At 42.2% G+C, this 13,808-nt stretch overlaps 2 protein-coding genes across 2 annotated transcripts; one reads left to right on the forward strand and one right to left on the reverse strand.

Moving 5' to 3' along the window:
- Positions 1-2,831: 2,831 nt before the first annotated feature.
- Positions 2,832-8,968, reverse strand: LOC117428859 (hydroxysteroid 11-beta-dehydrogenase 1-like protein). The gene is made up of 7 exons (XM_034047831.3): positions 8,563-8,968; positions 6,905-7,035; positions 6,115-6,226; positions 5,742-5,833; positions 5,050-5,143; positions 4,523-4,688; positions 2,832-3,979 (listed from the first exon to the last, which is right to left on the reverse strand). Exons 1-7 carry the CDS (start codon positions 8,651-8,653, stop codon positions 3,775-3,777), a joined length of 891 nt encoding a protein of 296 aa, XP_033903722.3. The 5' UTR covers positions 8,654-8,968; the 3' UTR covers positions 2,832-3,774.
- Positions 8,969-9,705: 737 nt separating this feature from the next.
- Positions 9,706-13,582, forward strand: LOC117428877 (MICOS complex subunit MIC13-like). Its single transcript, XM_034047860.3, has 4 exons — positions 9,706-9,913; positions 10,991-11,147; positions 11,826-11,877; positions 12,761-13,582. Exons 1-4 carry the CDS (start codon positions 9,885-9,887, stop codon positions 12,856-12,858), a joined length of 336 nt encoding a protein of 111 aa, XP_033903751.2. The 5' UTR covers positions 9,706-9,884; the 3' UTR covers positions 12,859-13,582.
- The last annotated feature ends 226 nt before the right edge of the window (positions 13,583-13,808 follow it).

Consider the following 13,808-nt stretch of genomic DNA (forward strand, 5'->3'; position numbering starts at 1 on the left):
TAAGTCAGGCCTCCCATTCAAAGCAACACGTTTTCACATGTTTGGTTGGCCTTTCCAATTGGGGCGGGGGGTGGGGGTCTTTGCTAAAACAATACAATACATACTGTACATTTGTTTGCAAAGGTAAATAAGTCAGCAAGAGAACTTGCCTGCAGACCCATGGGTTCTAACTAGTCTAAGATGATGTAACTGTGTCTTAGTAAAACTTTTTTTATATATTTTTTTAGAATCTTTTTTTTTAGGAGTTACATAACGTATCGTGCGGCAATGTGATTTCAGTTTAGTAATAGCAGTACACCCACAGTTGCGTAGGCAGAAGTATTGAGTGCTCTTCATAACCAGTTTCATCTGGCTCTGTGGCAGTGATAGCTGATATAGAAAAGAGAATAACTTGTACCAGGTTTATTTTCAAACAAGGAGATATTCTAAAGAAAATTGCAAGTATGCATTCAGATGGTCCTATGACGCATTCTATTATAGCAGACCCTCTGGATCAGTGGTCTAAAGATCTGGAACACCTGTTAATCTTGACTAATTAAGCCAATAATTGGTGCAATTAAGTAACTGAGAGCTTAGTTGAAATGAAAACCAGCAGACCCAGCAGATCTCCAGGACCAGGGTTGGATACCCCTACTCTGGATATTAAGAGACTTGGGTCATATGCCCACATACTGAACGACTGCCTCCCTCGACACCTTAGGGAAAGGGTGCTCCCTCCAGGCCTGGGCTAGCTTGAGGCATGGAGACTGTACTGTGCCATTGCACAAGTGGGCCTACAGAGTATTTAATACACATGGGAAATAGAAAAGAACGTGGCAATAGACAAGTTATACCCCCTATGGTAGTTCCATTAAAGGTGAAACAACTTACATTGTAATTATTAGATATGTTGATATCTCTTGTAGGCAAAACTCCCATCTAATAGACCCTTGTACTTTGCCATGGTTTAGGTTTGTAAGGGATGGAACAAGATAACCAGTATGGACTAAAACAGTGGTACTCAACTCTGGCCCTTGAGTTTGATTCCAGTCCTGGTCTTTATTCCAACCAGGTCCTAAAATAGTTAATTGCCTCATAACAGCTTCAGTTAACTACATTAGAACCTGCTTGGAGTAAAAATCTGAACTGGATTGGATCTTGGTGGCCAGAGTTGAGTATCACTGGGCTAAACTATAGTGTTGGAAGATGCAGTGCTTGGTAAAATCTCTACAGTAGAAATCAAATAGCCTTTTCAAGCCAGTAAAAAAGAAAGTTAATGCACAAACAATTTATCAAGCCATGGTTTGTTTTTTTTACATCAGGGTCATGACCTGTGCTGGAGTTGTGAGTCAGCAAATGAATCATCAGAATTAAAGGTATGAGAGCAGCTGTGAATTAATCCTTAACGACTTGTTTTTATAATATGTATAACTACGATATATAGCTATGTAAGAACATCTCTATAATCTCATAAGTCATCCATGCGGAAACTTAATACAGTATATGGTGGGTATTATGGGACACAGACAGGCAATGTTTTTTTTCAAGTAGCCTCTGGCTTGTTAAGTGGCCTTTTTAATTCAAGACGCTCGTCTGAAAGAGCGTTTACCCTGTTACTTACCAAAATCCAGGGTCAGCCCCTCCAACAATGGTCCCAATCTGCAAATAATTCAAAACTAAATGCTGTCTAGGTAGGGAAGATGTGGGCTGTCTGGGGCTGATGACCTCTCAGACAAGCAATTGCCCATTAAATATGATAGAGAGGGTGACCATAAGGCTCACTAGGACAATAAGACAAGTTTTTTTTTTTTTAACTCTTATCCCAATGCATATAGGTACCTAGCTACTGTGCTACAGCACATCATAACTAGGGATGCTAACCCTGCAAAAAATGGGAAATCCAAACAGAATCCCTGAATAAATTGAAGTTATGCTATGTGCTTTTTGCAGAAATACTGGGCTATAGATTTACCATGCTGTTTGCACCACTTTTCTTGAAAAAAACAGCTTATTTTTAGAAGGCTTCTACTTTCATATGCGCTTAACTAGTGGAAAATGAAGAGTTTTTTTTTAATCCCCTTTACAATAAGCGGGGGGAAACTTTGCGTTGGAACAATGGCTTAGTAAATCAGGAATCTTGTATCTTCGTTCATCTATTCAGGAAGCAAAAGTTTGTGCTCATCACACTGGCATTGTGCTGTTGCGCTCAGTGTGTCTGGAGGGAGGTGGGTGCAGCTGCTAAAGGATGTGGGCGATCTCTTACGCAAATGTCGTGCCACACATACAATTAGATTATTCTCAAGCCTTGTAGAGTCGTTTGTTCCAGAACAAACTTACCAATTAGCCAAGGAGTCAAACTGAGTTACGACGAGTTCAAAGTGTTTTTTTTTTCATGTGGGCAATAGTGTGCTGTAAATAATGTGTGGGGAAAAAGGTGGCAGGGAAGAGGTTAAATCTGCCCCTGCCAACAATCACAGATGTGGCCATTCTCCAGTTAGGTAAATGAGTGCTAATTGGAGAATGGCCACATGTATATAAGGGGGAAAATGGTTTGTTTGGAAAAGGTAGTTTAGGTGAGTTTGGAACTGTGCTTACACTGTGTTTTGAAGCCTGTAGTGAAGGTGAATGCCCAGCCTACAGGCACTTACTGTATTGCTGAGGAGTGCCTACATATTGAAAAAGTTTAATTAAAACTCTTATGTAATCACCAAAATGTGTCTGAAATGTGCCAATGCACGGGGTGGGGACCCTTGTGCAGTGCCATGCCATGCCACATGTGGCAGAAAATGAGGATTGTTTTGGAACATCAAAGCACACCGAAAGGTGGAAACTCCAAATAATGGGAAAGTACTTCACAGAGGATTGAATATTAATGAACCTGGCATTTATTGTGCATCATTAGGCTGTTCTCACCAGCAGGCACTGTGGGTGGAATTGTCAGCAGATCAGCAATGATGCATCCTGGCATTTTCCCCAGGAGGGAGGCATGGTGCTGTGGAAAGATCTCCTGCTTTGGGCATGGAATCCTCTCTGGGGTGGCCGTGGGTGGTCAGAGTAGCTGTGTGTGTGTGTGTGTGTGTGTGTGTGTGTGTGTGTGTGTGTGTGTGTGTGTGTGTGCGCGAGGGTGGGAGGCATACACAGTCTACTCCAGCGTGACTCAAGCGATTGTTAACTGCATTTCATACAGAGGTGGTTTTTAATGCAGAAAGGCCAGCGACTTGCGGGGGTGAGTGTTTAGACATAAGGGGGATCTGTTATTTGTTTGAATACATGCAACAAAATACTTTATAAACATTTTCAGCAAAATTGAGCAAAGTAATGGGACAAAAATGGTTGTGAAAGAAAGCTTGGTAGAGCACAGGCAAGGGGTAAATTTGTGGTAAAGCATGGTAAAACAAAAAACATGATTAAGCCCATACGCTGCATTTCCAAAGTTTAAAAAAAAAACAACAAAAAAAAAAAACTTTTTATGTTTAACAGACTAGTACTTATAAGTTGTGTCTAGGCCCTTATAAAAATTCCCTAAGTACAACAAATTGTAATAAAAAATAATAAAGTTTAGATTAGCATTGAAAAGCCCAGAGAAGTATGTTGAAGCATATTTAAAAAAAAAAAAAAAACTACTGTAAAGGCATAGCAAATAGCGTCTCTTACTATAATACTATAATATATCATTTTGTACACTTTGACCAGCCAGAAGCCCTAAAAGCCAACGCACTACCTTATATAATACAGGCATGGAAAAAGTGGTGGTTAAAGATCATCTCTAACTAGAATAAAAGTCTGAAAGCTGTGCTATGTGGTTGTTGTTTGTGTAACTGCTTTGTAGTTGTAGGTGCTCTGTGTGACTCTATCCCTCATGCCAGGAAACCAGTCCCTTATGAGACACACCGGCTGCCAGAAGCCTGGGTAATACACCTCCCTCTGCCTCGTCGCACCTCCCTTGATAATCGCAAGAGCTGCTTCGGAGGCTGGGTATGCCTTCGCCTCCACGATGCCCCTGCGGGAAAAAAAAGCTTATGAGGGAATCGGATACGGACACAGAATTTTTATTTTTATTATTATTTACAATATCATTGTTCGCATTGTTATTATGTTTGTTATTTGTATTATTAGTAGTTGTAATATTAGCATTTTATCATTATCCTCATTATCATTATTATAACCCCGAAAACTGTTTTTTCAATTGTTACGGTCAAGACTGGTACAACAGTTGAACTGAACAACACAAACGTCCCTCTGGCTAGCTGTGCAAAGTTGGTGATCTTCACTGGGGATTTCACAGGTAGTGTCTCCTTTTCACGCTACAGTGGCCCTTAGTGGCCAGTAGCTCAACTACATTCGCGATCAAACTCCTGGGTGTAAGCAGACAACTGGCTTAGTCATGGGATCGGAGGACACCCACTGAGCATCAATTCTCCTGAGCTGTTGTGAGAACATACTTGGATGCTCGTAATTCAAATTCGAGACAAAAAGGGGGCTAAGTGCACTTTGTCGGTGTCCCAGTTGTACAGCCACACAGAGCAGCCGGAGGGAAGCTTACCTGACTTGTCTCAAGGCAGAGTCGGTGTCGATCAGCCCCAGAATGCAGACTGTGATGGAGATGCTCTCCTGCTTCATCGACAGCTCCTGCCGCAGAGTTCCGAAGAAGCCGCTGAGAGCAAACTTGGTCGCCGAGTAGGGAGCTGTGAATGGAGTGGGAATCATTCCTGTGGAGGCAAACAGGGTTCAGGAATCAGAGTCGTGGACAGAGCCGGTGGAAGACTGAGAAAGATCTCCAAAGACTTAGGAGTGTTTCAAATGTGAGTGTTAATCAAGGGATATGCCGTTTTTATTTTTATATAAAAATAACAGTATGGAATGCAGTGAAAATATGACCTATTCATAAATTCTTTTTATCCCTTAAAAATAAAATATTTCCCCACTATTGAAAAAGCGTGGGCCCTGTTTTGCATTCAGTTTGCTCAGCTGCTATTTCAACCTCCCCCTTCCCTGCCATCACCCACGGAAGATAAACAAGGCATGAGGCATGCTTCCTGTCCATACATTAAGACAGCATATTGTACTGACCTGCAATGGAAGACACTACGACAATAGATCCGTTGCTTTGCTTCAGAAAGGGCATGGCTGAATTTGTCATCTCTATGTAACTCAAGTAATTCACCTCGGATTGCAAACAGATGATGAATGTTACTCTCTGGAAAACCAGCAGGATTTTCCATTTCCCTTTTGAAAATCCCAGTTTAAGTTATTCCCAGTTAAATTCCCAGTGAAAGAGGCATGCAATAAATAAATGTAATTCAAGAGCAAAAATGAATTTTATAGAAAGTTTGATAGTAGCATCATACCATTTATAGAAGTGCCGATGTCAGGAATTCTGTTACCTCTGATAAACCTCACAAACAAATACAGTGGTGTGGGTTTAGCAGACATGATATTAGAAAAAGTTTTCCTGCAAGATAGCAATGTGGGTAAGACATGCTGGATCACTGTAAAGTTATCATTGAGAGCTGTAACCTGCAACTGAATAAAGAAAGAACCTGCTTGCAACCTTTGTCTCTCCTCCATTTCCATCTCCCAGCTCGGATCATGGATCAAGAGGATACCGTGCAACAGTAATACAACATTCATATTATTCCCCTAAACAGAAGAAGCTAAACCATGCGGCACTCCTAACACACCAATCGCTTGGGTGACTAACGGGGGGCAGAACCACACTGAACCCATTTCACAGGGTGGGAGATTACCCTGATGAAAAGTACCTGCATGAGCCAGCGGGCATGATCCACATCTCCATTCCACATCTGGAAAGGGCTGGGTCCGATATGATTGAGCACAAGGTAATCCAAACCACCTGCAAAGGGAATAGAAACAATGTTATACTGACATCTTTTAATTTTATTAATTCAACCTGCTTCTGTACAATAATGACGGGTTGAGAGGTCCCAATAGCATGTGAAGGTACCAGGAAGCAATGTATTATGAATAAACCACATGTACCTGAAGTTTGGGAAACAAGTCAGTTCATTGTTAATTATTATTTTATCTTGTTAAACATTATGCGCAGTTTGTCCTGCATATTGTGATGCGTCTCACATCAGATCCTGAGCGTATCGTTACTCTCCTAATACTCACCCAAGCTCTTTGCTGCAAACTTGATCACTCTGTCAGGGTCTGTAGGCTCTGCCATGTCTGCAGCAATGTACAGCGCTTTCTCAGCGCCTAACTTCAAACACTTTTCCGCAACCTGGGGACAACAAACTGCACAGCTCAGGAATCTGACAAGAGTAAAACCTGTGCAAATAAAAGTCGACCTTAACCTTTCGATCGCTGAGTAAATATACAGCAAGATAACTGAAGATGCGTGCTTATAGTCTGGAGTTCGCTTTCATAGAGTCCTGCACTGTACACTCCCCTCAAACAAATATCGGGACAGGTATTGACAGAATGTAGAATTACACACAAGCCCTGTTGCTCATTAAATATCCTGGTATCCCTGAAGAGATCATTACGCCGTCATCAAATGCAGGCAAATTATTTTAGTGAGCACTGGAGTCTGAATAAAATCTAGGTTTATGGTCGAGCCATGGCTGTACTTTATAATGGCTTTGCCGCTACTCAGCTTTAAAATATCTATTAGGCAATGGTTTAACTAAGCCTATCAGCAGAAGGCCATGCTTTGTATCAATACACAGTTGTCATTTCTAGGTTTTCAATTGTCCATTCACAAATCTTAAGTAAAATCATGTTCTGCTAAACATTGTGGCATTTGTCTTGATCTCCTGAATTCTGAATTAATCCCAGGCCTGGGTGTTGAGTTTCTGCAATGGAAACTGTCATTGGATTCAGGCACTGGCTGAAAGGTTTGCACCCTCCACCCCTGCGTAGGATACAAATGGCATTACGTGTCAAGACTCTCGCTCACCTGCTTCAGTACAGCTCCCCTCCGGGCTGTGATGACAACCTGCGCCCCGAACCGTGCATAATGATAGGCCATCTGCTCCCCTATCCCTGTGCTGGCTCCAGTGACTAGAACCCGGGCTCCCTTTAGCGAGTCTGACAACAAAGACACAAAATGCTTAAAAAACCAATACCCTCTCCCCATCCATACGACCTACAATGAGAAATGTGCGATCCATGCGCTGTGAAATCACGTGGTGGCTCTTCACTTCAAAGGTTTCATTAAAACTTCTCAAATTATTTAAATGCAGTTAAAAATATTGGTGTATAGTGCCCACTGGGGGGTTAACATAATAAATATAAAATATGATGTTAGCATTATAAATGAATAATATCAGGAATATGCTGACCTAGATCCGTGAAAATATCCTGATCAGTAAACACAGAGCTCTGCAGTAGGGAAAAGTGAAATAGAAGCTCAATCATATGCCACAGATTATGGACGCTTAGAAAATGAAGAATTGCCTGGAACAAATGCAGCCTGTCCTTTAATTTTTTTTTAATGCATGAAAAACAACTTCACACCAGATCAAAGCAATTACAAAACATATAAAAACTCCACTGGAAACTGAAACTAATTGTAGCTTGAACTTTATAAACTAACCAAACGAACCATTTGCGTTCGCGCCCACCACCATATATATAAAAAACGTTGTACCCTTTTTCAGGGTAAGGTTGCGCTGCACTGCACTACTGTACTGTACTCTGAAGCGATGTGCTTCCGTTCTGTGGTAGTCGAATGTACGCGGCAGTGTAGGCGCTGTCAAAATACTATTCATTTGAAATTCAATATTTGAAATATATAGTGAGAAATGTGGTATGTGTGTTTATGACTTGCAACTGTGAGTATACGCAATCCTTTCCCGGGGGCCCATGCAGGCTGTCGGTTTCCCCTTATATAATCCCTCACTGAGCTCGTTCGGGAGGCAGCATGTGTGCATAATAGCGTCAAAGCAGATCAGGAGATGAATTCTGAACTCGTCCACTGACCGTTCATCTTAACACGGAAGCTCTGTAAGATTGGAGTGTAAATGATTTCCAAACCGGTATTTCAGGCTGGGCTGGATTAACCCACCACTGGGCCCTTCTTTCCAATATGAATAACATGAAGCAGCCTACATGTACACACGTTTGCACTTAAAGACCAGGTTTACTAGTCTATATCGTTTGACATGTTTTAAATTTGTACAGCAGACACTTCTTTCCTCAGGGTTTTAGGATATTATTCATGGTTTTGAGCAGTATCTGTGAATTATGATTAATTCATTTTGATGAAACTTTCACCCACTGAGCTGAACTGAACGACTGAGCAAACCTGAGAGAGAAAGAAGCAGCTCCAGTGAAGACAGTGTGTTAAATACATTTGAAAATAAACTCGGAAATACCGCTTCTAATCCAGTACAGAAGCGGAGCTCGATAACCACGTTTCGCAATGCATTGACAGCCTGACCTGTGCCCGTCTCTCCCTAGCACACGCTAGTGCAAGGCCAGTGCATCAGCTGTGAATCCTGTAACGTGGTGTTTGGGTCAGGAGATCAGGTAGATCGAGCGATATGCAAATGCAGTCTGAACAGGGATTGTGTTGCATTGGAAAGGAAAGGAGGTGAAGGATTTTGCACATACCTGATTCAAACGTGTCCCTCCAGAGGTACCCAACCAGACCCGCAGACAATATAGTGCCAGCTAACAACATTTTGCGAACTCCTGGCAGCATGATTCGTTCCGTGTTTTTAAACTAATAAATATGCACCACAATTGCAATAAATTAACGACTCGCTTCAGGTGCCTCCCTCTCTCTGATCGGGGTGATGTTGGTTGTTTTTAGACTTAGTGCGTATCAGCAAAACTTATCTAACCCAGCCCAATGTCAGCGTTATTAATTTGTTGCGTCATTGTAAACTCTGGCTCACTTAGATAATTATTGTTTGCGAGAGAGAGAGAGAGAGAGAGCGAGAGCTGTACAGGTGTACAGGGAGCCTGCGAGTACCACCACTTTTTTTTCCATTTCAAGCACTGATATAAAAGATGTAAGCCTACATTTTCCCCTGTTTGGCAAATTGCCCCTCCTTAGTAACCGTGTATTACACGGACAGTTCGCCCACAGCGGGGAATCAGCCTCGTGATCTGTTATTAGGACTCTTGACCACTCTCTGTTCCTTATAAACGTTGTTATTTGATTTATAAATCTGACAGCAAATCAAACCTCAACTGCTTGAACACACTGATGTGCACACTTGTGATCTGATCAGCTGGATTCGAATCCATTACAGCGTCTCCTAGTGCCCTTAATTTCCAAATGTCGCTAATATAGTATATGACAGGCTACAGAGGGTAACCCAGTACATTCAGACAGGCTCCGCAATCACGTGGGATTAAAATCTGGTACAAATTTGCCTTTTAAATGAGTCCAGTGTTTCAGAGCAAAAGATTACAAGCCAGGCCGTTGCGAATGCATTTACCTGCACATACAGTGTGGTGTTTGAATGGTAAGAAATCACATAGCATGTTGTGCATTTCATGCTAATGGTTGTGTCCCTAAAGACACCCCTTAACTCAAGCAGAAAAAGACAATTCCAACGATCATGTGCCTAAGATCCTAATTTGCATAAACAATACGGAATTTGGATAAAAAAAAAAAACTAAATGACTTTTAATGCGTTTGATGTTTAAATAGTCAAGAAAGACTACACTTCCCAGAAACCCGTTCTCTAACCAGCTGAGAGGTGACAGCCGGGTAAGAAGTCAAGGTTCGCTTTTTTAAAAAATCTTTATTGACAACATTTCTAATATTACACCGAGCGAAGGGTCTGTTGTTTTGTCCTTGCAGCGATTTTTTGACTTTGAGATAACAAAATAAAAAATAAAAAATAAAAAAATAGCGTGTTGCAACATTTCCGCAGGGAAACTATTTATTGTATTTGATCTGGAGTTAGCTCATCGGATTCATGGCGCCCCGGATTTTCCCATTAGTCAAGTGAGTTTAGTCGTGCTTGGCCTTCTGTCTGTACTGTTTAACTTTACGAGTTCAGAAAGCATGAAACGGATTTATCATAGATAACATGTATTTAATATAAACGGCCAGCTGTCCAGCTCACCGTAATAAAACGGCTACGCAACTATAAAATAAACTACAGTTTTGCAGGACGTTTCGAGAGCTCTCGTTTAACTTTGTCAGTATTATTTTTAAGGGACATTTGAGATAAATGAAAGTTATCTACGTTGGTTTAATTTAATTTAGTCAGGAGACGTGTTTATAGTCAAATTAACTTCATGTCAATGTCATATATAAGTTACAGTGCTGATTAGACCGGGCAGGGCCGATGGAAGTACAGTAAATGAAGGTCTGCCTATTTGCTATAGCCTATAGCCAAAGTCATTCCAGCTCAAGTGGACCAGATTCTGGGGAGGTGCTGGTTCCTTCATCCGTGGTTGATGATGAGGATGCTACTGATGAAGAAGGGGGGTTACAGAGTGGGTGTTGTGTGCATGCACGTATGGAAATAAGACTCCCATTGCATAGCAGTTTGATCCATTCCTGATTTTACTATGGGTTCAATAAGACACACCTGAGCTTGTTACCTTTACGCTCGTAGTAAAACCTGGAATCGGTGAAACTGCTGTGTAATAGGAGTCTTATTGCCATCCCTGAACTGGCTGACGCGTTGACGTCAGGAACGGAGCAAACCCCACCCTGCTCCACCTTGAGCTGGACTGACCCTCGCATGAGTCTGAAGAAGCTGAGCCACACTGCGTCCAGCACAGGGCCAGGAGGGAACCGCAAGAGCAGCACTCTGCTTCCCTGGCACCCTGGACTGCGTTTACATGCAGCAGGATCGGATCCTCTTGTAATGGGACTGCTTTGAATCCGAAAGCCAGAGTTTACGCTGCAGAACTTCGCGGGGTTCGGGAGTGAATCGGTGCACCTGAACCCCCAGCCCAGCTCACATGCAGAATAGGTAGAGGCTGTAGCGTGAATCTGATTCGACTGTGCACGGGGTCTTCGGGGGGAACGTGGGCTAATGTGACGGGACCCGGCTGCTCTGTTTTGCAGGGTGCTGACAAAGGTGGGCGTGGCTGGAGGTGCCGTGTACGTTGCCTATGACCAGGGGCTGCTGGGCAGTGGCGAGAAGGGGTCTGAAGTGCTGAGCAAGGCCAAAGCAGCCATCCCCCCTGCAGTGGACGAGTGGATGAAGTATTTTGGCTGGGAGGTATGGGGTAGAACCGCACAACATGGAATTCTTGCTTGCAACCTTGAGGCTGGCTTGGCTGAACTACAGTGACTAAGCTAGTTTATACACAGATAGCAGAAGCAGTAGCAATGTGAGCTTCTACGGAGAGCAGGGATGGAAAGAAGACTCCTATTGCATAGCGGTTTCACCCCTTCCAGGTTTTAATACGAGCTTGTTAGCCACAGTGTGTAGGTAACAAGCTGAGGTGTTAATAATAAAACCAGGAATGGATCAAACTGCTATGCAGTGGGAGTCTTATTTCCATCCTGTATAGCGCGCTTGCAATCCATGCCCATAAAATCCTGGCTTAGCAGCAAAAGCTCAGTTGTCATTGTAACAGCTCCATGTGGACTTTGTTGAGAACATACATTTCATTGCACTAGAGTACCCAGACCTCCAAGATAAAAGATTGTTCCACAGCCACATTAAGAAGCATTTTTAATGAATCACTGCAACATGCCTTTGTATCTAATACTGTATGTGTACATGGTGTCTAGAAAAGACTTGGAAGAAATACTGTATATGAAATAAATGTCTCGCACTGTGCACTTACTACTATGTTAACACTAAGGATAACACCTATGTGTCTCTGCATTCTTTTTTGACAATGGTTTTATGTATTATTGGTGTGTCCGCATCCTCTGCTTTATTTTCCAGCTTCCTGCGCCCCCCAAAATCGAATTCTCACCCTCTCAGGCCTGGAACTCTGGTAAGGGCTGTTCATGACAAAGTTAACATCTTGTACTTCTGTTTAGAAAGCTCTGGGGCGTGACTGTGTAATGCACGCCCAGAGGCAAGATTTTCTTTTCTGCCGTCAAATTGGTTGATATTTAATTGGAGATTTGATTATGTGGTAACAGCACAGTTGGAAAGAGCTTCAAAGTTAATCTCTAACCTGATTATCCGCTGAACAGGTTTCCCAAGAGAAGCACCAAGGTCAAGTCCAAGATTCGCAGTTATTGTTGGCTTTTGTAATGCGGCAAACGTTCCATTTTCTAGTTGAACGTTTGCACGCTAGGGCTGGAACCACAATCTATTGAAATATTATTAAAGATAATCGTATTATAGGCCCAAATCATGTTTCTGACATTTAAACGAAAGAAAAAGCTATATAAAATATTAAACTGAAATCGCAAGATGTGCAATACTGTAATTAACTAATTGTTAAAGGGATTGTTGTGTAAGGGTTTTCACTTTGCTGTTGCATTGTTCTGACTGTTTGGTTGACTAATTGGCGGTTTTCTGTGGATTTGTAGCACAAACTGTGCTATGAATCAGCAATATATCTGCCCCACACTCCTCTTCTCTTCACAGCCACTTTTAGTTAGAAGATACATAGAACTAATCAATCAAAAGATCACAGAAATGTTTTAAGAGATTGTTTAGTGCCACGGAATTAAACAGTACAGCTTTGTTTCAGAAAGACAGCAAGCGAAACGCAGACTGCTAAAAAAAAACAATCTACAAAATGAGAGTCAAAACATGGTTCAAGATGAGCATGATGATTGTGATAACATTCAATTCAACATTTTACTGCACTCTTCACGCTGGAGCAGAAACTTCATAATCCCGACCTTGGGGTCTTCTTGCAGGAGTTCAGACCACCATGTCCGCCCTGTCTGTGGCCCCCTGCAGAGCTCAGGAGTACACCCACCGAGGATGGCAGTACGTCAAGGACCTGACCAAGTGAGGGAGGCACGCTCCCACCACACCGGCTTCAGCCCAGACCAGGTTTTCATTCCAACCCACACAAACTTGCGCCAGGAGTTTCCCTGAAAGTCAAGTGGTCCCATGGTTCTGTAGTTACTAACTGTAAATAAAATAAATACATTGTTTTAATGGAATAGAAACCTGTTCCCCTGAACCATAGAAACACTTGGTGTTCTGAGTCCATCAGCCCATTAAAAAAACACACACACAAATCTTACCATTGGGCCCAAAAGTATTTAACTTATTTATACCTAGAAAACCTGGAGTGGAATAAACCTGCAGGACCTGCTCACTTCTGTTCTGCAGTCTCTGAGACTGCGCTCCTGGTTGGAAATAATTCCTATTTCATAGCAGCGAAAGTCCACTTCAGGTTTTACTGTGATCTCAATGAAGGCACACCAGATCTCCATTGGGAACAGATACACAGAAGTGAGCCAAATTGAGCTCAAAACTGCTCTGCAACAAAAGCATCACTTCCAGGGCTGCTGACTTTTCTCCTGCACGTAAATGTTTCCGTCCTGCTGAAACGAAAGCCTGGTCTGTTGGGGCTGTCCTGGAGCCTGGAGTCGAGAACGAATGCCTGGCTCCCCTTTCATACTGAAATGAAGACTGTCATTATTTGTAAATACTACTGATGTAAAGTTTCATTCCAGTGTTTTCCATCTTCAGAAATACAAAGAGGAATAAAATCCACTTAATATGTCCACGTGCTGCTGGCTTTTGAGGTTTTGTTTTGTAACTCAAACAAGCGTTTGTAAACCCGATTTATCTTGGGTACATGTGCAAGGCGCAGTAGATGAAGGTCTTACACAGTCTGATTTTTAGTGCAGTTCCACTGTAACAAGAGATGCAGTCAGAACTACTATCGAATGTACAGCTATTGCCAGAAGATTTGCATTACCTAGAACTGAGACAGAATAAAAAAACAAA

Source organism: Acipenser ruthenus, chromosome 49, assembly GCF_902713425.1.
Source record: "Acipenser ruthenus chromosome 49, fAciRut3.2 maternal haplotype, whole genome shotgun sequence".
NCBI lineage: Eukaryota > Metazoa > Chordata > Actinopteri > Acipenseriformes > Acipenseridae > Acipenser > Acipenser ruthenus.

Bases quoted from the DNA above. Each gene is read 5' to 3' on its own strand.
- LOC117428859 (XM_034047831.3), bottom strand. From the start codon at position 8,653: ATGCTGCCAGGAGTTCGCAAAATGTTGTTAGCTGGCACTATATTGTCT. The intron at 6,227-6,904 runs GTGAGCGAGAGT...TGTTGTCCCCAG, and splicing joins GGGGAGCTGTACTGAAGCAG to GTTGCGGAAAAGTGTTTGAA. The intron at 5,144-5,741 runs GTACTTTTCATC...TTGCAATCCGAG, and splicing joins ATGCCCGCTGGCTCATGCAG to GTGAATTACTTGAGTTACAT.
- LOC117428877 (XM_034047860.3), top strand. From the start codon at position 9,885: ATGGCGCCCCGGATTTTCCCATTAGTCAA. The intron at 9,914-10,990 runs GTGAGTTTAGTC...TCTGTTTTGCAG, and splicing joins CGGATTTTCCCATTAGTCAA to GGTGCTGACAAAGGTGGGCG. The intron at 11,878-12,760 runs GTAAGGGCTGTT...GTCTTCTTGCAG, and splicing joins CTCTCAGGCCTGGAACTCTG to GAGTTCAGACCACCATGTCC.